This window comes from Strix aluco, chromosome 1 (genome assembly GCF_031877795.1).
Source record: "Strix aluco isolate bStrAlu1 chromosome 1, bStrAlu1.hap1, whole genome shotgun sequence".
In the NCBI taxonomy this organism is placed as follows: domain Eukaryota; kingdom Metazoa; phylum Chordata; class Aves; order Strigiformes; family Strigidae; genus Strix; species Strix aluco.
Genome location: NC_133931.1, coordinates 72,588,109 through 72,615,544, shown reverse-complemented (window position 1 = coordinate 72,615,544; position 27,436 = coordinate 72,588,109). Strand labels below are relative to the sequence as shown.

Sequence of the window (27,436 nt, the reverse complement as noted above, 5' to 3'; positions counted from 1 at the left end):
CACAGTTACCGCTGAGGCGCATGTCCTTCCGTACCCCGCCAAAAATGTGAAGAAAAAACCAGAGAAGGTCAGCTTCTCAGTGAAATGAAGTTATGCTCAGGGACTGCAGCTTCACTGCCATACTTGTACTTCATCTTCAGCAAACCTGTTATTTCACCAGATTAACTGTCACCTTTGTGGCTCATTCCAAAGATCCCATCATTCAAATCAAACTCAGTTTTCTTTACATTAACAGCATTTTATTTCAAAATATATTAACTGTTCTGTGCTTACAAAGGACTGCAGTGTGAATACAATATTAAGTTAAAAGCTTCTTAAACCTGCTACAAAAAACTTTTTTATTAGGAAGAGGACTGGTGCATACAATCAGAATTATTTAGTTTAAATACCTCTGCAGTCCACATGAGTACTTCTCAATCTTAACTCATACATTTTGTTCTGCCACAGATGGACACAGGGGTTACATTTTCAATACCATACATGCAAAACCAGGTACTGTACCAAAACCAATTATAGTAACAGTTTTGAACATAGCTCCATTTTGAAGTTGTATCACATGTACATTTACAGACAAAATTTGTGCCAACAGACAATAGAAGTTATTGCTCCAAATCCCCATGAGTTCTGGGTAGGAATGCACGCTCTAGAACAACCAACACTCTGTAATGCAAAATATCCAAATGATGTTAGGTTTGAGTAGGGTCCAGCCAGACTTAGGGCCTGATGTCAAAAGTTTCTTCGGATTTGGTTTGGTGAAATTTACCAAAGGGAAAAAAACCCTTCCCTAGTCTTCCAACCAAATCATCAAACACTAATTTAACACACACATATATATATATATGCAAACACCTAACTATTAGTACAAAAAGTTGGTTTCCAACCGTCACTGAAGCATAGAAAATCTGTTTTTAAAGGTAACAATCTGAACAAATTGTATGCTTGCTGAATATACCAGTGATGACACTGGAACCTGAAACATTGATCTACACAGCCAGTAAGTTATAAACAACACAAAAATATTTTTTACTGATACTTCTTGAAAAAGCTTCAGTTTGGGGCTAAGAATGGCAGAAAGGAGGCCAAACATTTGAATTTTGTTTCTCCAACCTTATGGCCTGGATGTCAGTTCTTAAGCTTAATAAACTTTTGTTCTGTGGCTGCTTTTTAGCTTTGTGATGCCTCTTACATTTAATCTACACATTGGATTATTGTATACAATAGTCAAATGGCAATAAGTGAGGCTAGGAAAAGCAAGCAACATTTTTGCTTTAAGACCATCATGCTGAAAATTCTTCAGATATATACATGGATGCTAGAGCACTCACTCTGCCTTTATTAGGTTGCAAATGCATCCTGCTGCAAGCAAACATGCCCTGCTTCTAACTCAAACCTAGCTTTGGCATTGCCACATACTGCTATATTCAAAGAATAATCTCTAATTCAATGCAATATGAATGATGTTTGCCCAAGTCCATCCATATGCAGAGCACAAGGATGCATTTACTTGCCAATTAGCAATTCCTTCCTGAACTGGACATACTATTTCAGTATGGACATTCAAAGCATGCCCTTCAGGTCCTGAAATCGATCCCAAAGGAGGATGAAGCAATACTCTCATGTATTAAACCACATTCAAAACAAGATACCAGACGAGGTGTGGCAGAGGTTAAGAGACTGGGGAACTGAAGACATATTTCATGATCTATTACTTTTGGCCAGCTCTTTAGTAGATATGTGCAAATACTTCCAGGAACAGAATCTCTTAGCAATGTATTACTAGATGGAAGAACAGCTTTTCCCAACTTTATATTAACTACAACAAAACAGTTCTAGTCACCCTATCAGTATCTGCTTGGCTCTTCCCCAACCTTTATCAAGTAAACATTAGTTCTAGAACAGGTTGCTTGTTTTCACTATATACAGGTGCTATTTTGTTCTCAGATAGTTTAAAAAAAAGATAGGACAAAATTTCAATTAAAAGTCTGAATAGGACAGACGGTGGTTATATTTATATAATGCTGCATATCAATATATACATTTACAAACCCAGTGTAGAATCCCTGAATATGCTCATCACTTCTGGCATTGTTTCTGATTTCAAAATACCAAGTTCATTTTCTACACTGCAGGTTTTTTTTATATATCACTTAAAAGCAATTTTGGACAGTTTTACCATAAAGCATTACTGCGTTTTACTAAAAGTGACACATAAACAGTATCAGATCAAGCTTCCCTAACATTTGTTAAGAGTTTTAGGGAATTCTAGTTTTGTAAAAATAAAAATAAGAGGGGAATTGCCAAAGTATGCATCACCAAAAAGTGTAAGAAATAATAAGAAACCCTTTGAAATACAAGCCAAGATAGAATTTATAAACGTGATGCATCCATGGATTTATTTAAGAGATGCCAGCTGTCACTCAAGGAAGATTATTTAACTGCGAAATCAATTTTCTCTTGTAAAACTGCAAACTTCAAGGCAAACAACCACATCTCTAGAAGAAGAATGTTACCTCCATTATTAAACATAATAAATACTAAACACCAATCCCAACAGCTTTCAGCACCTTCTGAAGGAACCTGTAGCTGTTTCCAGAGGTAGTATCCATAAAGTTGGCACTACCTGCAGTGACAAACTTAAGCCAATATAATATAAACACAATGTCTGAATAAAGGCAATTGTGGGAGCATCTTCTACCACTGATGCAAAGCTATAGAGTCTCAGCAGAATAGCAGTATTTTCCCATCCTTAGTATATCAGGTCCATAGGAAACGCAGCACTCTTTGCAGTATTTTGTCACCAGTACTAGGGTTTAGCAGCATAGCAATTCTGCTGCTGCTTTTACTGGGGAACCATTTTATCAGTTTTGTGTTTTCAGGATTTCCAAAACCCAATGTTTAACACTGCAGCCATATACCTATTTCAGAAGTTACACTGATACCCACAATGCATAATACTGGAGATAGCATCCAATTTTCCCTACACAATGCTTTTTTCTTATTTTGTTTATTAAACAGATTATGGATTTCCTAATCCAATAATCACTGACAAAATACATGTAAGTGTACATTCCTCCCCAAACTCTTGAAGAGAAGACATACAGTCCTTGAAATCAGACAAGCCTAAATATACCCCAGATGAGCTGCAAATACATACCATTGCACATGGAAATATCTGACTGTTGTCTCCATTATTAGATACTCGAGTATCAACTTAATTTCTTAAAAGTGTATATTATATGTATGACTATAAACTTTTTTTTTTTTTTTTTTAAAAAAAAAAGCAGTCTCTCAAAGTAAGTCATTACTGCTCCCAACTGGTCACGGTGCTTCTGTGCTGGAAGTCACCATATTGTAGTAAGGCTGGCAAAATGAATGTGTGCCAGATTCTTGCCCACTGCAGCTTGTTGCTTCATGTGTTCAATTAAGCCAGTATTTACAGTGACCTGAAGTTAACGTGACAGGTGTAAACTGGCACACATTCACTTCTGCTAGCTCTGCCACAGCACAGTAACGTTCAGGTAAGGTGCAAGAAGGGGCGGAAGGGCTAACTTAGGCTCAGTGCAAGAAACAGTTACATCTAGCTCTTTGGCACTACACTGACTTGCAACAAGCCTGATTTGCTAGAAGAGAATAATAAAAACCAGTACAGTGGTATTTTACACAATACCATGAGACCACATTGGCTTGGTTTACGACAAGTATTCTCTTCTGAATTCTAAATTGCTTTTATTCAAATTGAATACTAAATGTACTAAATACAAGTAAACACCTGCTCCTGGAATGACTGTTTACAGTAAAACTAAAGGCCATCAACTTCTTGCCTATAAGCATTATGAAAAAGACAGTCTCTCCTAAGAAAACTGTAGTTTAATGCCACTACAGAAAAGGGTGTGAGGAGTTTCCCCTCCCCCCTTGCCTTTTTTTTTTTGAAACCCACAAGCTATCTGAAACCTTATCCCACAGAGCTGCTGCTTGCCTTTGCAGATGAGGCAATATAACCAGGAACTGGTATGTCACAATGACCAGAAGTCAAAATGACCAGTTTGATTATTTTCACATTAATGTGAGATTGATCTAAACTATCACACAATATGTACCATCATACAACACGTGCGGGACAACCAGATGATCAGGCCCAGTCAGCACGGGTTTATGAAAGGCAGGTCATGCTTGACAAACCTGATCTCCTTCTACGACAGGGCGACCTGCTTATTGGATGAGGGAAAGGCTGTGGATGTTGTCTACCTTGACTTTAGTAAGGCCTTTGACACCATTTCCCACAGCATTCTCCTGGCAAAACTGGCTGCTTGCAGCTTGGATGGGCACACGCTTTGCTGGGTAAAAAACTGGCTGGATGGCCGGGCCCAAAGAGTTGTGGTGAATGGAGTTAAATCCAGTTGGTGGCCGGTCACGAGTGGTGTCCCCCAGGGCTCGGTTTTGGGGCCACTCCTGTTTAACATCTTTATTGATGATCTAGATGAGGGGATCGAGTGCTCCCTCAGTAAGTTTGCAGATGACACCATGTTGGGTGGGAGTGTTGATCTGCTTGAGGGTAGGGAGGCTCTGCAGAGAGATCTGGACAGGCTGGAGCGATGGGCTAAGGCCAACTGTAGGAGTTTCAATAAGGCCAAAGGCCGGGTGCTGCACTTGGGCCACAACAACCCCCAGCAGCGCTACAGGCTTGGGGAGGAGTGGCTGGAGAGCTGCCAGTCAGAGAGGGACCTGGGAGTGTTGATTGACAGCTGGCTGAACAGGAGCCAGCAGTGTGCCCAGGTGGCCAAGAAGGCCAATGGCATCCTGGCTTGTGTCAGAAATAGCGTGGCCAGCAGAGACAGGGAAGTGATCTTGCCCCTGTACTCAGCACTGGTGAGACCGCACCTCAATTAGTGTGTTCAGTTTTGGGCCCCTCACTACAAAAAGGACATTGAATTACTCGAGCGTGTCCAGAGAAGGGCAACGAAGCTGGTGAAGGGTCTGGAGCACATGTCGTACGAGGAGCGGCTGAGGGAACTGGGGTTGTTTAGTCTGGAGAAGAGGAGGCTGAGGGGAGACCTCATCGCCCTCTACAGCTACCTGAAAGGAGGTTGCAGAGAGCTGGGGATGAGTCTCTTTAACGAAGTAATAAGCGATAGGACAAGAGGTAACGGCCTCAAGTTGCGCCAGGGAAGGTTTAGACTAGATATTAGGAAGCATTTCTTTACAGAACGGGTTGTTAGGCGTTGGAATGGGCTGCCCAGGGAGGTGGTGGAGTCCCCATCCCTGGAGGTGTTTAAGAGTAGAGTCGACAGAGCCCTTAGGGATATGGTGTAGTTGGGAACTGTCAGTGTTAGGTTAATGGTTGGACTGGATGATCTACAAGGTCTTTTCCAACCTAGATGATTCTGTGATGCTGTGATTCTGTAAACTGTTCTTAAAGAGGCTGAGTCTTTTCAGAAAAGAATATAGATTGTTAAATACACAAGGACTAAAGACAAACCCTAAAAAAGAATCAAGGTATCCTTTTTCAAATGGGTGGTGCTTTTTTGTTGATTTTTTTTAAACATGGTGAAATTCAGGGAATATTTCATATTTTAAAAAGGCATTATTGAAGGTTTTGTTTCTTCTTTTTATTTTCTGTTTGGCAGTATACTGTTACTGCACCACCACTGAACCATACAATTGGTTCCCCAATCAGGTACAGCATGACCTCCTTAAGCTACGTTTACTGAGAAAGACTGTGCTATGGATGGTTGTTCATGGCAAGTCTTAGTTGAATTTGAAACAGGAAGCATCAGTATCAAGGCTCATTTCAAAGGAGGGCAAACTAACAAGACTGCATCAGATATAAATTCTCTACACAAAATATTTTCTCTTCACACTGGGAAAGGAAGATTTCAAAATAGCAACATTACCTTCTCAGTTGATTTTACCTATTTGCCATTATTGAAGATAACTATCTGAAATACAATTTTCGTCTTCCCAGCAGACACTCTTCTTTGATCTAAGGAGGTCAGGTGAAGAGGAAAACTTAAAGCCAAACAGAGGAATGTTTTATAATGACTCTTTAAAATGTTGAGTACCGTAAGAACCTGAAAGATTGTCTCAGAAATAACTGGGACAGCAAATGTGGAAAATAGAAATGTCTTGACCAGTGAGCGAAGAGGAGCAATGGAAAACTGGAAATACATTAAAGATGCATATTTCTTGCTAGTAATCTTCTTTAAATGCTGTCTACAAGAAGCTATGATGAGAAGACAACATTTCAGTGCAAAACTGTGAACTAAAAAAAAGTAATATAGTAAAGAAATTTCCCTAGTATCATGGTGGTCTCATTCAAGCTGGTTAGAATGTTGCAGGAATACTTAGGGACAGCGTCAGGCTCTTTGTCATCCTCCACCCTAGCCAGCAACAATTATAAAAATGTGTTTCATTAAAGATTTTATGTGAGCCACAAAACCAATGGAATGAAAGCACAAGACAGTTATTTAATTCAAACAATACATCCTTCCTATTCATGATGTGTAGCTCTTTCCAAATTTAAAATGTTAAATGGGATGTTTCTGTGTTTCAATAAACTCGAGTCATACCACTAAGTTAGGGTTGAGTCTGTCCTCCAAACATATACCTGCAAGTTTGCAAGTTTAAAAACAGCATATTCAACCCCCCATTTAAGCATAAAATTTCATTTGTAAAATCGCAGCAGCTAATTTTGAGAATCTGATGAGTAGGCTACTTGTGTCTTAATAGGCAGCCTGTTTATTGCAAACCTATAGCAGGACTTCTTGCTTACTAGGTATCACAATATCTTCCACTCACTTTCTATGGCAATATATTTTTAGAAACAATGTAAAAATACATGCAATGCCATGAAATTAAGAGCCTTCTCAAACTATCAGCACTTCCGCAACTCGAGTAAAACAAACATCTATGTTACAAAGAGCTGTCCATACACAAATCTTAGATATCCTTATCCCTAGATAAGAACAGATTTTTATTCCAAGTGTTGCATTACCATCAACAATAAGTGCAAGGCATGCCTGTATTTTGTATAACTCATTATCAAACTCTAAAATAAATGCAAGAGAAGTTACTAGAAACTGAAAGGTGGTTCTTTGGTTAAGCATGTGCACCTGCTACTTTGTACCCAGGGCCTCACTGTATTTGTGGAAAAGCTGTTCAAGTATGAAATCTCTACCAAAAAAACCCACTTCCTATTTAGAAAAAGGATCCATTTATAAAGATCCATTATGGCAAAATATTTCAACAATCAATACAAAAGGCCTTAAATGTCACCAAAACTGCAATTTAAGCAAAATTACACATGGAAGAAAAGCACTAGAGGAGTTTGATGCTGTGACCTAGGCAACACACCATTTCAGGAAGTTAAGAACTCAGTTTTATTAAGATTTTATTATTATTAAGATATATCTTACGTCTTATTAAGATATTTGGCCAGAGGCTTACAGGGAAAAAAACACCAAACTAAAATAAACCAAAAACCATCCTCTCTCCCCTTCCTCTTTGGAAATAAATTTGTTCAAAAAATTAACTGAATTCAGCCACACCATTTGAAAACAAACATTAAACAATCCACATTACTGGAAGTAAATGTGACAATCGTACATTACCTCTGCCTGAAAACACTTAAGGCCTTTGATTAAATTGACAAGATGAGTCCACTGGGATGGTGGATAAACAGCAAAATATTATCAGACTTCACTGCAAATGAGGGCAAGATTTAAACTATTTAAATGAGGCCTCCTGTTTCAATATGAGGAAAGTCCACATTTAACAATTTGCATGTCTACTAACTTCAGGAAGATATTAGAAATACCAGTCTTCAACAACATTAAATTTCAGTGCATATAAGAGGATAATATTTAAGTGTTATTATGAGTTACAGGTGATGGTCAAAGCCTCTAAAGAAATACTTCAAGGAGCAGCAAATAATTACATTCTACTTTCATTTAACAATAAGTGGTTTACACCTTTTTTGCCACCAGATTAACTGAGAATAAATATTTTGGAATTAGCTTTCTTTAAAGCTACTACAGTTTAATGAGACAAATAACCCAATAAATAAAAGCCAAGTTAACCATTTCAGCAGATAAGATAATGACTCCAGTGGATGTACCTGTCCTCTTAACTATTCTTTTTACGAAGACAGAAGGTCTTCAGGGTCTTCAGCAAGGCAGCTGAACTGTGTGTTAGTATGCAAACATGGGAAGTAGACATTCTTTCCTGAAGAGGCAAAGTGCACAGTAATGTAAGGCCAGCAGATGTTCAAGAAGTGGTTTCTCCAGAACCCAAGCTGTGCTTCCCTGTGAGCTGCTCCTAGGCACAGCTGGAAAGGGACACAAGGCCATGGCTGTTGTGAACTCAAGACAGAAGATAGCAATTTTCTCATGTTGAATAGGTGCAGCACAGCACCTTCATCACTCTGCAGACATTTTCATCTCCTCAGGACTCTCTCTAGATGACCTGGCGGGTAGGGAGGAAAAAAACCAAACAACAGACTCACTCAAATCTGCTGACTGATTACAAATACCTAGTTTCCTACAAATTGAACAGGAAACAAACACACAGGCAGATTTTGTGCATACTGTGGGAAGCTCCATCTACGGCATAGACAGAAAGAGTCTACAACAGGTCCAATTAGTGGTTTTTCTCCTAAGTTACCCATATGAAAAATGACAACACTATTCATGTGAATGAAGCTAAGGATTATTTCTGACAAGCACAGAATCCTTTTTAAGATGTATGTATAATGAGCTAACCTATGTAATTGAACAAGACAGTAGAGACATTAAAATGGCTACTGTCATTAATAACTTCACAATGAGATTCCCAACTCTAATTAAGTATTCAGTTAGGAGTTTATTCATCCTATTCCTTAACTGTACAGTTTAAAGATACATTTCTATATTCCATCTTTGGTAACTTCAATAAAGAGATTAATCAAGACCATACTTCTAACGGAACAATGACATGTAATGTTATCTCATTTTTTAAATTCAAGTACGTTTACATTTTGCATTATTGTACAGTAACACATAGAAATGCAATACTTGCAGGCCCCTTATCAAGGTCAATGAACACGGACTATTAGATATCCATGAATAATAGTTTTACACAGAAGAAAGGACGTTTAATCATCTCCTAGCATAACAGCAGCATATAAATTATATGATACAAAGGTATCATCAGTGAATTTTCTGGAATAGCCTTCTGTAAGAAGCTGAGACACATTAAATGAACATTTCAAGTTCACAAGTTCCAGTGGGTATTTTACTTTACCATAATTTTTATTTCTAGAATATAGGATAGCTGAATCCTCTCTAAATACTTCAGTATGCACGGAGATATGTATGCACACTCATATATAAAACGCATTCACCCATTCTCTATACCTATGCATAAATAGACTGATCCACATAAAAACAGAATGCATAGATGTGAGACATTTATAACTTACCGGTAAATCTGCAATGGCCACGCTGCTTGTGAGGGAGTGGGCACTGAATTTGTTGGACTCACCAACATGGCACTATATATGTTGGAAGCAACCACAAGTATACAAAGTAGAATTGGTCCTATGATGGCTCCTTCCAGTCCCAGGTAATACGCTCCACCAGCTACCGCAAGACCTGTCAGGTAAGGATGACCACCTCTGGAATTATGGCACAAGCAGAATAAAATTAAATTAAGAACAACAAACAATACTATCAATTATGAAATGTGAATTAATCATAACATTTTATTAACATTAGAAAATTACATAGCTAGCTATAGATACCCGTATTAGTACTATGAACTGCTGTTTGACTGCACAAATATTCCAAGCTGTATCCTGTGCTATATTTGCACAACAGATCAAACAATGTATTGTAGCATATAATGCTGCTAATAATGGTAACAATGGAGTAGCTACTTTATAGACATCTGCTGAAGAATGCCTGAAGGAGTTAACGGGAAAAACATTTCCATTTTGAAAATGGAAAGATGACTGATTACAAAGATTGTTCAGGCTTTATGGTCAAGAAGTTAAATTTTAAGACAACTATAACATGTAGTATGAGTGCCCCTGAGCAAAGCCATTAATTTACACGATGATAGCAACTTGCACTGCATCTTTCAAAGAATAGTTAGCATATATTCCTTAAACAAATAGTCATGTCTTCTCATTTTGTTATAAAACAACCTCTCAGATTGACTGTTTGTTATCATTAGCTTTTAATGTTTTCAGATGAAAAACAAAACCAGATTCTTATGAACATATTAGTATCTACTGGAAAGTCAGGGCCAATGGAGCTTTTGATAAGAGCCATTATGGCAGCAAGTAAGCCATGCTGGTTTTCTTTTCCATGTTTCAGTTCAGGTGTGCAACAAGAACCCTGTCAACAGCATTTACACAAAACCTACTCATCATGCTTAACCTCTATAGCTAAAATAATGATGGCAATATGGAATTATATAAGAAAAGCTACAGTTGACACTTAGCACCCAATTTTCAGGAAGCTGCTCCAAATTCTGCGTGTGATGGAGTAAAAATTAGTCCGTTTAGAGCTCCGGCATTTTCTGCCAGATTTCTACTATGACCTTGACTTCTACTCAACATCGTCAGTCTTTGCCTTCATCACAACTGCGTGTGGAATGAGACCATGAAACATGACCTATTACATCATAGACACCTCAACCATGTCTTACCTAGACCAAATTTAACCTACTGGTAGGGCCAGATTGTTTTTCTGAGGGCACAGACTTGACCTTAAAGTTTTATGTTTCTCCAACAGTAGATACTTGATGCATTTCTAAACCTTTAAAACTTGAAATATTTTTTTTTTCCCAGCATTTGTATCAGTTCAAACATTCTTCTGGCTAGTTTGCCAAATTAAACAACAGCTCACCTGATGAAATAGGACTACAATATACATTTAATGCATTTGAAAACCCCTGCATAACCTAATTATAGCTATATCAAATAGATTTAATCTAATCCGCAAGATAACATGATGCTGACTGTTCTATTTAATGAGAATACAATTTTGCGCCACTGTCAGAGAATCTATTCCTGACACATATATTTTCTGGACAGTAAGCAGAGCCTGCATCGCTTACAGTCAAAACATGTATTCTAATAAGTGGAAGAATTACTGTCTGATTAAATAGCTACTAGCCTTAAATTTATCCATGATTTATTGTTGGAAAAAAATGGTAATTTGATTATACTTGACCTGTTAGCTTTAATTCATACAAAATAACTAGTGTCACAGTCTATGAAAATTATTATTAATATTGTGCATATTATCATTAGGTTCTCTCTGTTCAGTGTAATTATATTTAGTGTACAAAAATATTAATTTCTATCTTAATGTCCTTATTCTACATTAACTCTATTATAATAAAAATCAGCACAAATGAGGGACTTGTACCAGCATGTAACTAATTCTGGACCACAAAGTCCTCAATTCCAACAGTTTACTAGGACTGTTTCTGATGATCAAGACTGAAGCAGTAACTAGAGGAGTACAACTTTATATTGTACAAGGTTGTGAATATGTCTTGCACATATGCAACTTGACGGTTCATATCTTTGCCAGCTCTGTTAAACAGTGCTGCTTTATCTTCTAGTCTGAATTGCATGAAGGGATTCACTAGATATTTCAGCAGCAGAAAATGTCAGTGGACGTCTCCGTCACACTCCAGATACAACTGCAAATGTTGACTTTGTCTCCACAGTTTGGAACTTGTTTCTCTGTGTACAAAGCTGAAACCAGGATAGATTTCAAGTTAGTAGGGGCTGCCACACACCTAGCAAGATTTTTCAAGAAATCTGTGCCTAACTCCCACAACGGGAAAAGAGCACTGGCTACTGTCTCAGTAGAAGCCTAGCTCCAGTTTTGCAGTTTCATCTGTCTCAACACACTGAAAGATCAATCCATAATCAACAGATTTTTACACTGGGGTATGGTGACACAACACAAAGCCTGGCTTCAAAAAAAAATCCTCAAAACTCTCACAATCCATCCTGAAAAAAATTAAAGTGTTTTTTTCAGGTCCCTAACTACCTCATGGGTTTCTTGTTTGTTCTGCAGCATCATCTGGCATTAGGTGATGTAAAGAAAAATGTTAGACATCTTTAGTCAGTGATTAGATAAATAGCAGAGGTATTCTTAGAATTACTTTACCAACCAAGACAGTTGATTTTGCTGACTTCAAGATCGAGTTCAAGACCTCTAAAGTGACAAAGTTCACAGAAAAGAGGCCTGGGATAGTAAAGGCACTTAGGCTTGTAAGACTTCTAACCACAAGGTGGTATCACTACACCTATTCCTATGCTTGAAGATACTGTTCTGCATACTTCAGAAAAGTAAGTTTAATTAAAGGCATCAATGATCGTTAAGTATTTTTACAATGCTAATGTTAAAAAGTCTTTAATGTACTTACCCTGATATATCTGAATAAATTGCTGTATCTACAAAATAGGTTGGCAAGAGATGAAAAACCAAGAGCAAAATGGCTTTGCATCCCTCTCCTTGCACAAGCCACAAATCTAGGACTGCAGGGATGGCTGCCCAGTACGTCCCCAGAAATGGCACGGCCCCGAGGATTGCTGCTAATGCTAGAGCACACAGAAGCAGAGGTGAGAAAAAGACCAGAGAAACATATTTCACAGATATATTTACAGTTAAATTCTGACACTTTTGCCACACTGGTAGTCCCTCTTTTATCAACTGTTGTAAGTAAGACACTGAAAAAGTGCCACATAAGGCTCTTGGTGTTTTATAGCTGTGGTTTAGGAACAAACAAAAGAAAATGACATGGCTCCCCATACAGAAAAGCTTCAACAACTGTCAGTCATAAAGAGTTACTTCCAAAAGAGGCACCAATTCAGAAAAATTTAAAGTCATATCAACCATGCACATTTCAAACTTTCACATAACTACAAATTAGCATTGTGTGCAAGAAAGCATACAAGCAGAAGTCTCACTGTAACTTACTAGACCTCCTGCAGTCAGCGATAAAATCATGTAGGTAGCACTGTGAGAAACCAGGCCAATATAAAATCCATGACTTACATATTTCTGTGTGCACACATGTACACAGAGGCATATACCCTTCCGATTGTACAAATACCCCTTGTAATCTAAAGTGATGCAGTACTGCTGTCATGCTAATTTAACGCAACAGGAATGAACACAATACAAAAAATAATTACTTTTTTTTCTCTTTTTTGGTCTCATTAGAAAGCAAAAACTTTTAAGATTTTGCATGTAGCTGAAAGAAAGATTACCTTCTAAGTAGGTCTAATGACAACCAATGCCTTTAAGGTAGTTGCACTTTATAATACAGTCATTTCCTACTATATTGGGTTTTGTTGCTTTATAGCTTCCCCCTTTGTTTCCTCATACATGAAGGTACAACATTTTTTTAATTACTATTATTATTATTTTTTTTAGGGGAAGAGAGGCAGAAGAAGAACAGGGTAGAAGATTTTTCAGTGAAAACTCTTCAGCCATTTCCACAGTTAAGATTAAAGAATAACAGAAAAAACAGAGGCAGGTAATAGTCAGGCAACAGTACTGAGAATAAGAAGCACGCCTCTATGATGCATTTTCACGATACCACATTTTCCTGCATTTAGGCACCTTGAGAAATCAGCACCTGTTAACTGTGGAAGAAACAAAAGCCAAGGCAGGCAGAATGGAGTTAAAACCTGAAAAGACCTGGACTGCATGGAAGGAAGAAAGAATTACATCCAGCAAAAGAAACAGTCAGGAGAAGTAAAATAGCTGGCAGGGGATGCATTGTGAAAAAAGAAGTTAAGGCTCAGAGGTATGACAGCAGTCAGGGACTTCTCTCCACCCTACCCATGGCCATTCTCTAAAAATAACCTCAAAACTAATCTTATCACCAATATTTAATCCTACTGATCTTGTACAATAAATAATTATGCAATATTATCTATAAATAAATTATAATTGCTCAAATTCTTACCAGATGGTATGAAGACTATGTTAATCCCAAATATAGTATGAGTCAGCCAAGTGTAGAGTCCATAGAACCCAGCCATTTTGAGGGAAGCATCAAATACGCCTCTAAAACAATCAAAGAAACCCTGTTAAATTTTATTTGCAATAGGATTCTGAAAACTATAAAGATATACACAAGCTGCTCTGAAAAACTGCAAAGCCGTTAGTGCCACAAATAACACAACTCAAAATGTAACACTGAACCTTTTATGCATTTGTTCCCTATGAAAAGAAAAGCATCTATCACACCTGTCATTTAAGGCATTTAAACACAAAACCCCCAGACTGTTCTTTACTGTACAATGGGTTCCAGGTATAAACTCCTTGAAAGAAACTGCTCAAGCATCAGACCACATACTCTATCAAAAATAACCTTTTATCTATGGGAAGCAGTACCATTCCATTTACGAACTACTTTTTCTTTGCCCCTTTCCACTTCTACCTGTTCATTCAGTTTCTTCATCTGCTTACATTTCTGTACCTGCTCATTCTCATCAGACTAAAACCACTGATCTGTGAAGTGAAATAGGCTGCTTAAACTCTTACTTTCCTACATACTTACATGTATTTCTGGATGAAAAGAATTGAGCACCTCATATTCATTACTGGATTTTAGCCTCAATATCTTTATATTCCTAGCTGTTAAGCTGCTTACTAGGTTACATTACTAAAAACCAAATAGAAAGTCTGGCAATCTAATTCAATCCTGTTGAATCTACATCCAACATGCTGGTCACAAACAAAGTTCTCTCTTAAGTGTGACCACAGCTTCACTAGACAGCAAACAGGCACCTAAGTGCTCCATCATTTTTACAGCACTAGCGCACTTACACGTGGAGTATCCTATAGATGAACTGAAAACCTGTGCCTTAGGGCTACAGTCACAAAAATTATACTTTAAAACTGGTGTATCTCACCATGGTATTATGTCAGTTTTTCAACCTTATTTAAGAAAGATGTGAAGTTTCCTGAAACCACTATTTTAGCTTGGATCTAGAGTAACCAAACTATCCCTGAGTTCCTTTCCTCAGAATAGTCCTAATAGTTACATCATTGCAGAAGTGGTGGCACACACACCCTCTTAGCAAAGATAAATGCAAACTTTGCTGATGTTAACTTCCTATTTTACATGTTATGCTTTTAGTTATACTGCTTCTGTCTTTGCAGTTGTGGGAACTGTGGCAGGTGGGAAGAGAGGACAGGAAGACATGCAAGTGAAATCATGGAGCCAGATGATTAGTGGAAAGGTTTTCATTGCACTTTGAAGAGGAACATAGTCTGCACAGAAAACGGCCCTTTCTGAAACTAAAGCCTCTACAAGCAGTTTCTTCCCTCTGTTGAGTCAATAAAGCCTTCTAGAAAATAAATCTTTTCCGCTATTCAACTACTAGGTAGAATCTTCCCTTCTGAATTACCAGCAAGAATTCCAACACTCCCAGTTTTTGCTTATTTGGGCACCATCCTCATTATTATTTCCATGGGCAGTTTCCATGTATTTGCCCTCCTTTCCCACCTACAAGCATGCATAGATTCCCAAATGACTGCTGAATCAAAATGATCTTTTATTTAAAATTCACCCACTGGAAGTTATGAGTTCATAATAAACCTCACACATCAACACTGTTGATCAAAATGTGAGATTCTCTTAACAGATTAACTAGGAACTGTTGTCAGCCATTCTCCCCCCAAAAAGAGTTTAGAAAGGGAAAATACACAAAAAAGCAAGCTTTAAAGAATGACCTGAAATAACAAATCCAACCTTTGGCAGACAAATATTATGTGGTGCGTGAAGAAGGGGAAGGAATATTTACAAATATATGGTGGCCTCAGTAAAAAGAGCCTGAATACTTCACAGTTTAGATGAACTTCTATAACATTAAAATGGGAAATCACAGACCAAAATATATAGAATCTACAGATTTTGAAGAGTGAAATACTCACCTGTATTTCAAGAAAAGTAAGCTTCTGGTATAAAAAAAATTATCGAGGTGGGAAGAATACCCCAAAACCCAAAGCCACAGTAAGAATGCTAAATGTGAGTTTGCATTAAAAACTCAAGAAGTTTTCATGCTTCAGCTATTCAAAAGTCTTAATTTTCTGCATTTTCTGTGACATGTAATTCATGTCTGCTCTTTCTGAGGATATCAAAGGAGCATAATATTTTTGTAACAAGAACCTGTGTATTAATTGACACTGATTCTGTCAACCATTAAGTATAAACGTCATGATAGTCAATCTATCAACATTTTACTTAAGGATACCTTACAAAAACAGAGGGCCAAATACCACTTAATCCATATGCACAAGTTATCTGTGGTTGGCTGGATTTTAAGAATTCAGAACATGAACAATTACAACAGGGTCTTTGGCAATGGAAGCCTCCAGACAGCTAGAGAGATGAAGTGTCATCTGTACTGCAATGATCACAAGGGCACAACAAAAAAACCCATCACTTCTCCTGGTTGCACTAAAGATACATTTGTTCCCACTAAACTCATACTTTTTTCTCAGCCTTGTTAGTCTCTTAAATCTTAGACCTGAAATCCACTATATGCACTATTTGCACTATAAAGAAGGTATCTCACAATTTCTGAAACTCTTCACTGGTGACACAAAGTTTTCAGCTCTTTTTAATGAAATTTGCCAGGTCCTTCCAACCCCAACATATCCAGAACAATTTTTTAGAAGGAAGCATTAAATCTAAATATTTAATAGTACCTATGCAAACCACAGATGCAGATTTCCACATGCTATAATTAAATCTTCAAGTAAATATTTTTCCTATCAATCAAGCAGGAACTATGACACAAATAAATCTCAGATATTAAATATATTTTAAAACTGTTCTTAAGATATCACCTTATCTTTCCCATAAAGATGTTTTCTGTACCATAGTAAAATTAACAAGGTCTTAACAACTTCTGTAAGTATGTCCCAAAACTACATTTCAGTATACAGGAAGCAGGGCAGGCCTCTGGCTTGAGGCAGGTATCTGAAGTATCAACTTCACCTGAAATTAAAATATCCATCTACAACTACAGAAAAGACTTTTTAAATAAGCAGTCATTTTAGATTTTCCCACAGAGACTACAAAAGAAGGGAAGACAATCTTATTACAGTAACCAAAAGAAAGACAACAACCCAGGAAAATTATTCCAACAGACAGAGTTTATTGCTTTGAATTTAACTATGTTAGGCTGTAACTGCAAAACTGTTTCTCATTCATAAGCACCCAAAACTGCCATTCCAATTTACACAGTTTTCACATTTCAGTTCAGACAAGCATAATTTTTATACTCAGATTAATTTTATTCAAATTTAAACTCAAGTTCTGCCATGTCTTTTGCTGATGCAGCTTGTAAGAAAACTTTACACTGTTAAGTCCATTACTCATTGTAAGTGCGCTAGTAGAATAACAGAAAAGTTATCATGGACCAACAGGCATGTCCTGGTCTGATGTCATTCTGCAAGTTGATACAGTAATATTTCACAGAATCACAGAATTGTCTAGGTTGGAAAAGACCTTGAAGATCATCCAGTCCAACCATCAACCTAACATTAACAGTTCACAACTACACCATATCCCTCAGCACTAAGTCGACCCTACTCTTAAACACCTCCAGGGATGGGGATAGCATATACCTCTAAAAGACTGTAGAACAGTACAGCATCTCTCCTTGCATTTACCACACACAACTAATAAGCTGAAAGGAGAAGGCATCACACTGTACTGAGAAGCTGTGAGGTGCCAGTAGTCAAGCAGGAAGCAAGATGAGGCTATACCTAATTTCATTCTCCTCTCCCTCTCCTTCCTTTGTGTCTGCCTCAGCTAGTCAGAAAAAAGCACAGGGGATCCTACCTTGTGGCGAGTGTGGCCCTGAAGAACTCTAAAGTCTCTGGACTCATGTTTGTTACTTCTGTCAGAAAAACTAAGAATCATATCTTAAAACTCTCTAGAAGTTCATATCCATTTGACTTCATCGTTAAGGCAGCTCAAATAATGCCAAAACCACTAACCAGAATCTTCATCAACAGTATGCTTCAGCTATTCTGCATCTGTGATAACAGATCTTAAAGATGATGCACTATGACAGTGCAAACGCTGAATGAATTTATTACCATCTCTATAATGCAGACCTTCCTGGTGAAATTATGACAGTAAATTAATTTCATCTCTTAATACGTTATTGGCATACATACAGCTTCCTTTTATATACAAGAGTAATTGTATGTTTCAGAAATCAGAAAATCCAATTGCTGCTCATGTCTCACTTCGGCACTGTATCTGGATGAACCACTTTACCTGCAAGAGCTGTCATCTGCAATGTCTAATTTATGAGCAGTTCATGGCAATATGGGGTAAGGCATACTTAGACATACATATTCCATTTTACTGAGCTTTGAAAAGCATGTAAAATTAAAAAAAAAAAAGTCAGAGGACATGGGTCATACTTCACACTATTCAGATTAAAAATGAAGAAAACTTCTGTCAAATTGTCAAATGTTTCTGCATAGCTAACCTAAATATTTTTTTGCTAAAGTTCTTTCTACTTCACTGAAAAGTCAGGGAATTTGCTTGTAGACTTCACAAGGGAAAGTGCCACCTTTTCGTTTTATGGGTTTTGTGGGGTTTAGTGGATTTTTTTTTTTTCTCTTTTACTGATTTGCCATTAAAAGTCTACAGCTTCCCCTTTGCTTCTGCTGAAGTTTACATTAAATGTATGTCTACCTGAATTCAGGTTCGCTTCGCAGAGCCTGCAGGTAAGGTCTGTTCACCATTAGTGACATGGTGAAATTTCAAAAATTTCAACCTAACGCTGCAACAACCTCAGTTGAAAGGAAAGAGGCTGAAAAGTGAAGACTCCTGAGATGCAGAACATACCTCAAGCTTCAATTCAGAGCATTCATTTTTTGACCTCAGAGTTAATTCGAGATCTCTCTGTTCCCAGAGCACTGGAGAAAAGAGCATATGGGCTGAAATGATGAGCACTAGAGTTTCCAGAAAGATTAGAGTAAGCATATGATAAGTTCAGAAGAGAGATTTTCTGGTTACTATGCTAAATTTATAATGAAGGCATACTGACCCTGGCTGCTGAATGGGCATAAGAATAAAAACCAGACAAAAGCGGTATTTGTCTTTGGAAACGTTTGCAAGAATTAGCATTTCCCTAAATACCTTACAAAACACTTTACGAGCCATACAGTGGTTTACAATCCAATTAAAATGCAAGTTTGATAACAGGAACACCCTAAGCCAAAAATACTATTAGAAAAAGATAATTTCACTCTTTCGTCATCTTCTTTCCACCACTGATGTATGGTATTTTCCCATACTCTCTTAAGTAGACGTTACAAGGATTGTACCGTATCTTTGTTGCAAAATTGTCCTGTATAGAGAGCTGACATTCAAAATGATGATTTAAGGAACTCCAGCTACTCAATTTCTTTTGAGAACACAACCTTTGCATCTTCAAAGTAGAGAGGGTTCAAGGTATAAAGGCAAATGCAATGCATTCCAAACTTAACAGCACAGTTTCACAATTCATTTCAAATCAGGTTAATTCAGGACTGCCACAAGAGCAGAGCCCCTTCCATTCATCTGTTCTCAAGTATTCGTTTCTGCCCCAGACCACCTTTCCTCCATCTACATGCCAACACAGTCTCTTTTATGACAGTTTTTGCAATGAATTGAGCTAATAATTATTTTTTTGCTGGGTTAGTTTTAACTAACTAGCTCAGCTCTCTACTCCTTATCCAACTCATAGAGCAGTGGCATAAATCTCTGCGTTCCCACCAGGAAAGAAGCCAACACATTCGCAGCTGGAGGGCAGGAAAACTTCTTTGCACAATAGTGTTGTCTTATCCCAGCTGAAACTAACAGCCGCTGTCACCATCACTTCAAAACCAAGTACCTCATTTTCTTCCTTCAGACACCACCACGATCTGTTGCAAAAGACAAACTACCACTGAAAATCAAAGAACAGCCATTATCTCAAAAACGAGTGAAGTATTCTTCTACAATAATCCCCCAAATTTCAAGTGATCAGTGGGAGAACACTGAAGAATGAAATGATTCAAAGAAGTCCTTTTGAAAAAAAAACACCTCTTAAGCTGTTCTTTTAGGAATATAAAAGACCCTCATTATTTTTCAAATTACACATGAAAATAAGCAAAGAGCATTAAAATATATTCCAGCTATGAATAAAGCAGAAATGGCAGTGTTTCTTGACAGAGTAAGATCATCTCAGAACAATATAAATATGCAAATGATTTTCAGAGACAACTCTATGACAAGATTTCAACAGTTTTGCTGTTGAAATTAATTTCTCCTTAGGAATGATCCAACTGAACAAAGAGAGCTAACAGCCTCAACGTATGGAGGCTAGTAATGACACTAATCAGATAAAGTGATATAGTCTTGAACAAAGCATAGGTCCTTGAGACGGCGTAACTGATGCAAATATTGCACCTCTCAAAGCTGGACAGGGCTCCAGTAACTTTTAAACAGTGGCAACTAGTCCAAAGGACACAGCAGCAAACAGACTCTCTTCTCTAACAGAGAAACATCTACATTCTCTGAAAAAGAACAATTAACATGTAATCCAACTTCTAAGAAATTCTACATCTGATTATTTCTTTGCAATATTTTCATAGTTGTAATATTCATAATTATTTGGGCTGGTTTAGTCACATATACCACATAAACTTACAAATATTCTTCTGAGAAGCACATTTGAAAGCATTAGCTATTTCTGAATGAAATAATTCTAACATTTCCACATTTTTATCATGAGCAGACCACGATGCTTACTAATTGCAACCACTAACTATTCTTAAAATGGATCTTGGAACATAACATATAAAAAGCCAAACTAGTTCAGACCAAAGGTCTGTCTAGCCAGCATTCTACCTCCGGCAGAGGCCAGAAGCAGACACTAAAGTAAAAAAAAGAAATAGGACAAACATATTTAACAATCCCCCTGAACATTCTTCCAGTCTCTATTTCCACCTCAGGGGACATCATGAACCTGATGCAGGCTGTCTATTTAGTAATCCTCAATTAATATCTATTCTCAGCCCTGTCCAATCCTGCAAGTTGCTCCAACTCCAACATTCTTTGGCAAGACCTTCCCCACGTCTACTGCCTGTCACATGAACCAACATACCTTCCTTATTTTTGGAAGCTGCCTGCTTGCCTTTTGATGATCCCAAGATTTTATGTTGGAAGAGACCATGAGCAGTCCAATCCCAGTCATCCTTTTCACCCTGGTTCTGATTTTGCAAACCTCAATTGTGTAACATCCTTTTTCCGGGCTGAAGAGTCCAAATCAGCTCAGTCATTCCTTATACAGAAACTGATGCATACTTTCATTCCTTGAATCAGTCTTGTTGCCCTCCTAGCTTTCCAAGATGAAGGAACCAGAACAGCACACAGTAATTCAGGGTATAGGCAAACCATAGATTCAATGGGAGTAATATTCTGCATTTCTGTTGTCTATGTCTGTTGTAACAAAACTCAATGTTTGATATGCTTGGCAGATGTCTAAGTATTACCAAGCACTGAGCTAGCATGCCTACCTGAAAATATAGCTCCCAAGTGGTAACAGTCAGCAGAGAAGCCATCAGTTTATGCATGAAGGTAGGACCGCATGCATCACCTTCATCTACACTACATTTCATCAGTCATTTTATTCCCCAGACACTGCTGTCTTCTGAGTTTGTCTACAATCCTGCTGCAATTCCACAATGAGTCCTCATCCTTACTAGCTCAAATAGTTTTACACCATCAGTGAGGTATCCCTCTCTACTTCTTTCCCAGGACAATTATGAGTAGATGGGATAGTAGAGGTCCCCACCTCAACACCATCATTTACTCTTGCCCCCCGTTTCTTGTCTTTTTAACTGATTAATTATCCATGCAGAAACCTTCTCTATTATCTCATCACTACTTAATTTCCTTGAGAGTCTTTGGAAAAAGCCTTTATGAAACTTCAGCAGAACACAGCAGCCAGATCAACTTATTAATGGTCTTGCTTGCTGACCACTTCAAAAAACATGAGGAGTAAGGCAGAACTCCTCTCTGTGAAAACTCCACTGATTCTCTACAACTAAATCATATCCACCAGGTGCTGGTGTGTCCCTAACTAAGTAGTTCCTACTAAGGTGCACAGTACTGATGTCCAGTGTGTACTTACTGAGTTCCCTGGAACACTTTGGTTTTTTAAATTTTATTTTGCCCTTGAGTTTTCTTTGGCGAATTAATATCATCCACTCTCAGCAATTTGCTATTGCTCATTTTGTCTGTTTCTTCTACAACCTCTTCTACAGTCACTGTAATTTGAGAGATTCTGCTGCAGCTCACCCATAAGGAAGGTTTTAACATGTGACTCCCTCCACTTACCTTCACTGCAACAAACAATACAGCATCAATTTTCCTCCTCCCTGCAACAGCCTGCAGCAGCCTTGTTGCTGAGTAGTCCTTGTCATCCCTCAGCCCCCCTGAGTGCTCCTTGCTCCTGCTGCATATGAAAAATGGTATTTTGGCTTAATAGCATTTTGTAGAAGAAAGGGCTCAAAAAAATTAATTTCTGACAATCACTGATTAAGACTAAACTGTGATCCATGAAAGCTTTGCTTGTGTTTGTTTCCCAAGGACTCCTCAACTGTTTTCCTAGGCTTCTTTGTCTGTTTAGACAAAAGTAAAATGCTCCCTATATAACTCACTGACAGCAGACTCAAGGCCTTCAGTGGACACTTGGGCAACTCCTAGAATGGGCAAACTAAGATAAGGGGGACTTGAACAGAAGGATAGAGATATCCCATCTAGGGAGAATGATTTTGCTAATTTAGGAAGAAGACACCTGGACTTTACTTCACAGCGCATGCTCTGGAAAGAAGGCCAACTAGCAGAACACTGTGAAGAAGGCTACTTACTTCTTCCCTCAACCACTGAAGATCCTCACTCTATTTTTACTACGCATGCTCGGACTATGTAAATGAATTCCAGGAACTCATTATCGTAAGACACCCCTTTCCAGGAAATCTAATGAATATGTATGATTTGTGTGTATGTAAACTGATGTCCCTTGTTAGTTCTTGGGAGCCCTTATGGTGGAGAATCCCCAGGGCAACCCCAGTGCTGCTAATAAAGAATAAATACCTGCTTAACAGTAAAAAAAAAACTTTACTGTTGAGTCAATTTCTTTCTTTCATGGAGCTTTGAGCATATGAATCAAACCCTCCCACCCCCCGCCTCCTTTAGGCCTATTTCTATCTGCCAAAGTTTATGATCCTTTTGTTTTCTTTATTTAGCTAAAAAACTTCAGCTTTTTAAAGGACAGTTTCTCATTTCCTTGGCCTCTGTTACTTTGCTGTTCAGCTATGCAGTCAGTCTTCCCTTTAGCCTTACTCAAGCCTTTCTTAGCTGTTAGCGTGCAGTGGCACTGTACATTGGACATTCATTCTCCACACCACTTGTAAGGATGTAATTCTTTTAGGTCCCCATTTTAGCTTAAAAAGTTCACGAACAAGAGCAACAGCTAGCTGGACTCAGTAAAGCTTGAGATCCACTGCAGTCCTATATTAAGAAACTCCCAGTCTGTTCAGATTATTACTATTATAAATTTATGAATCCAAGCATAGAGAAGAGGGCATTTTGTTCACTTATGCGGGTGGAGAGAATAATGGATTGACCTTATAATTTGACCTAATATGACAAAAAAGCAAAAACTGAAAGCTGTGATGTAAAATCTTTGAAACGTCAGGAAATCCTGAAGTTTTGTATCAGGCTTCATGCTGTCTTCTTACATTACAATAAATCTGCACTTTTAAACAGCAAAAATCTAACCAAGCTTATAATAATATAGACTGCAACCTTAAATACACACATAAAAAATTATTAGATATGCAAGCATAGAATCCTTCAATATGTTACACTAAAAATAATTCTCATATCCCTTTATTCTTAGAAGTGCCTGACAGAAGATCTCTTCCCTATAAATGTAATAATTCTTTCAGCAATGCTTGTCCTTCCACCCCTCCCAGTTATCTACTAGGCCTGCCTTAGAAGCAAAGAGAACTACCCGGCTGAGCTGAATCCCAGATGCAAGTAAGTGTAACTGTTTTAACTGCTACAGTCTGTGATGTCACAGACCAACTAAATTTAATTCAAATAAAGACAAGCTCTGACATACAAATAACTGTTTAAAAAAGCTGGTGTTGTAGAAAAAGCAGAGTATATACATAATTGCATAAGTGCAATATGTAATTAAAGGACTAGGATCTAAGATGCTAAGGTGCAAATCTGCTTATGCGTTAAAATGTGTGCAAGCACACACACGCACACTAACTCACAACCTCTATGTGTTACAGATCCCTTCAGTCTTAAACAAACTGGACGGTCACAGAATTACAGTCTACAAAAGTGCACTAAGAGAAACTGCTGTTAGAACATACAGAATGTGCCATCTGGAATATGAAAGAAGCAAATGGCAGAATACTGGCAGTGCCTGATAGAAAACAAGGAAGCCTCCAATAACCCATCAATGTGTTAGAAAATGCGCTCTACCAGTTTGCATGGCACAGAGAACAGAACTGTTTGTTTCAGCATCACATTATGTACTTGCATAATCTCGTGAATTAGGGATAGTCAACTGCAAAATTCCTACAGACTTTGTGGCATGCTTGACCCAAACCATGTGTGTACAGTCATGAACATTTTTTCATAGTTTCAGGTAAATTTGGAAAAAGAGTAAAGATTAAGCATGAGCAAACCAATTGTTTTCTGAAATTTTCTTTCAATATCTGTTTTTCTTTGAATTATTCTTTGAATAACTTCTTAAAATCATGTGTATGTAAAGCAATATATAGAAAGCTGTGTTTATGAAGAACAAGGAATTTCGATACAAAAGAAAAAGGAAATACAGGTGAAGATAATCTTTTTTTTTTTTTTTTTTTTTTTTTTGCATCTAGGAGAATATTTAAGACTAAAATAGTGGTAGGAGCACATCACGTGGTTATTGCTATGAAAACAATCAGCCGATAAATACTACTGGCTATCCCACTAGGATAACCTGGTTACAGTTACTGTCAGTTTCGTTCTGCAAACGTACTGAAACAATTGCAGCATCTCTTCTAGAGTTATAGACTACATTCTACTTTTTTTTCAGTAACTCAACTGAAGCTTCCCTTTCCTCCATGTCATTTAAAAAAAAGTATCTGTTATTCCCAGTTTTAGACTAGGAAATTATTTAATTAAGACAGACTCCTTTTCAGTTCTATTCCCATCTTGTAACATATACCATAAGTAGAACTTATAAAATGTTAGATCCATTCCTGTGACAAAAGAGATTTCTGCAAGAGATACTCCTGCTACTAAAGAACATATGTTGCATGCAAAAAATCAGTCAAAACAAAATCGGTTAACAGTTATCTTTGAAAAACTAATCTAGAAGACATTATTAATGTTGCAGTAAAACAAACAAGACCACAGGTTTTGCTTTGCCTAAGCATTAGTTTTACATGCTGGAAGATTATTGTTTTCTGTGGGAATTGTATCACCGTCTCATTTTCTCCATCATTATTGTCAGGATGCCACAGCAAACCAGCTAGATGCTTGAACAGCTGAGCTTCTTTCTTTCTTTCTTTGCATGGTAGCTCGTTTCAGATCTCTTTAAATGTTAGTAAATAGAAGCTGAAAAACCAGTAAGAACCTATCGCAGCCATTAAGGCACTGTAGGTTTTCTTCCTATCAAATCTCTCTTTGACTTTCTCGCAAATTTCAGTTAAGGATATGATTCCTGTTTCCTCTTTGGAGACATCTAGTATTTTAAGTAACTTGTAACCAATGAAAAATCTGATCAAATTGGAGGCGTACGTGGCAAATGAAGAAAATGAAGCAAATAATGATAACCCTTCTCAAACGGAAAACAAGCAATACTCATCTTCCTGGCATTACAGAAAAGACTTCCACTAACGTGTGTTTCAAGGCATCGCTCAAACTACTGATCTGGGTTTAAGACCATTTCACAACGTAATTAGGCCCCACCAAAACTGAAAGCTGCAGTAACTTTAAGCCACAGCCATACCCGTGTGCATGCACTCGTGTGAAAGTATCGCACACACTAAATTGCACTGAGGCCGTGACAACGTGCAACTTAGTAATGTGCAATATCTCCACCAGAGCAAGCAGAATGGGAGCTTCAGGGAAGAAGGGTATGGTGCATTCAGGAAGAGAACGACATGCTGCTCAGGGAAAGGTAAATGGTTCAGGCAAAGGTGTGCATGCTACTACTTTGGAGAACTGTGAACTGGAGAATTACTGCTTCATCCATTCAGGGGAAAAAGAAAAACCCTCCCCAGGAGAAGCATAGAAAGGCTGAATTACACTTCCCGGCTGAGAAGCTCCGCCCTGAGCAAAGGCGTTCTTTGCATCTCTCCCTCTCCTCTGGGTGTCTAAGGTCTTAGAAGACCAAGAGCGTCTTGAAGATGAAGCCAGGCATTCCATGGCAGTGCACTCCATGGCAGTGCACAAAGAGTAGCAACAGATCGTGCAAAGACATTAGAGAGACAGCTGTTGCTTTGGAAAAGCAGAAGACTGCGCTTCTGCCAGGAAGAAGTGCTGCACTTCATCCTTAAGGTCCCTTCTAGCTACTTTATTAGGTGTTCTTTTCAAGACTGGCCAATAAACCATTAAACCCCAAACAGTGAAACAACCACCAAAACCCCCCAATAAACACGCCTCCTCTCTTATTTGGCACTTCGGCAACATCATCTGGGCTCCTCTGTGCCCTCCTGGTCTCCACAGTCCAGGAAAGATTTGTTGTGAGCCCAGCACAAAGCCTTTGAGATGGGGAGGGGTGTACAAGGGCAGGCAAAGGGAGCTTCCTCTGGTCTGCATCAAGAAGAGAAGGAAGGCTCAGGGGTGGACCTGGCTGGTGACTACAGCTGAACGAGCGGCACTAGGCCTAGGAGAAATCCCAGCTAGGTGAAAGGAAGACTGTCACCATGAAGCTGCTCAGACATGGCGCAGAGGCCCCGAGGGGCTGTGGAGCCTCCGTGCTTGAGAGCATCTAAACACGGCTGAACAAAGACGCAAGCAACGGGATGCAACTGGAGCTGCTCTGAGCAGGAGCTTGGACTAGAGACCTCCAAGTGTCTCTCCCAACCTTTGTGATTCTGCGGGTCTTTGAACGTAACCTGTCCTGCCTTCCCCAAGGTCCTCCCTCAGTGGCCTCCGGCAGGCTCCTTGCACTGTGCTGGCACAGCGGCTCAAAGGACACCAGGCCCTCTCCTCCCCTTCTCCTTCAGAGCTCTGTGTACGCGAAATGGCACCTCTCCACGCTCCAGGGCAGAGCCAGGGGAGGGGGAAGAAGAGTCCACGCAGCAAGCAGTTGGCAATCAGCAGTTCTTTACAGAGAGCTGTC

General features: G+C 38.4%; 1 protein-coding gene across 3 annotated transcripts in view; it reads right to left on the bottom strand.

The window, feature by feature from the left end:
- Window positions 1–7,352: 7,352 nt before the first annotated feature.
- The window catches only part of TMEM245 (transmembrane protein 245), a 94,120-nt gene continuing 74,036 nt past the window's right edge, over window positions 7,353–27,436 (bottom strand). For all 3 annotated transcript variants that reach the window (XM_074824972.1, XM_074824982.1, XM_074824991.1), the window contains 4 exons: window positions 13,978–14,078; window positions 12,427–12,601; window positions 9,455–9,649; window positions 7,353–8,460 (listed from right to left, as the gene is read on the bottom strand). In XM_074824972.1, the coding sequence (XP_074681073.1) occupies window positions 8,415–8,460; window positions 9,455–9,649; window positions 12,427–12,601; window positions 13,978–14,078 (517 nt within the window). In that variant the 3' untranslated portion in view covers window positions 7,353–8,414. The remainder of the gene's footprint in view (window positions 8,461–9,454; window positions 9,650–12,426; window positions 12,602–13,977; window positions 14,079–27,436) is intronic.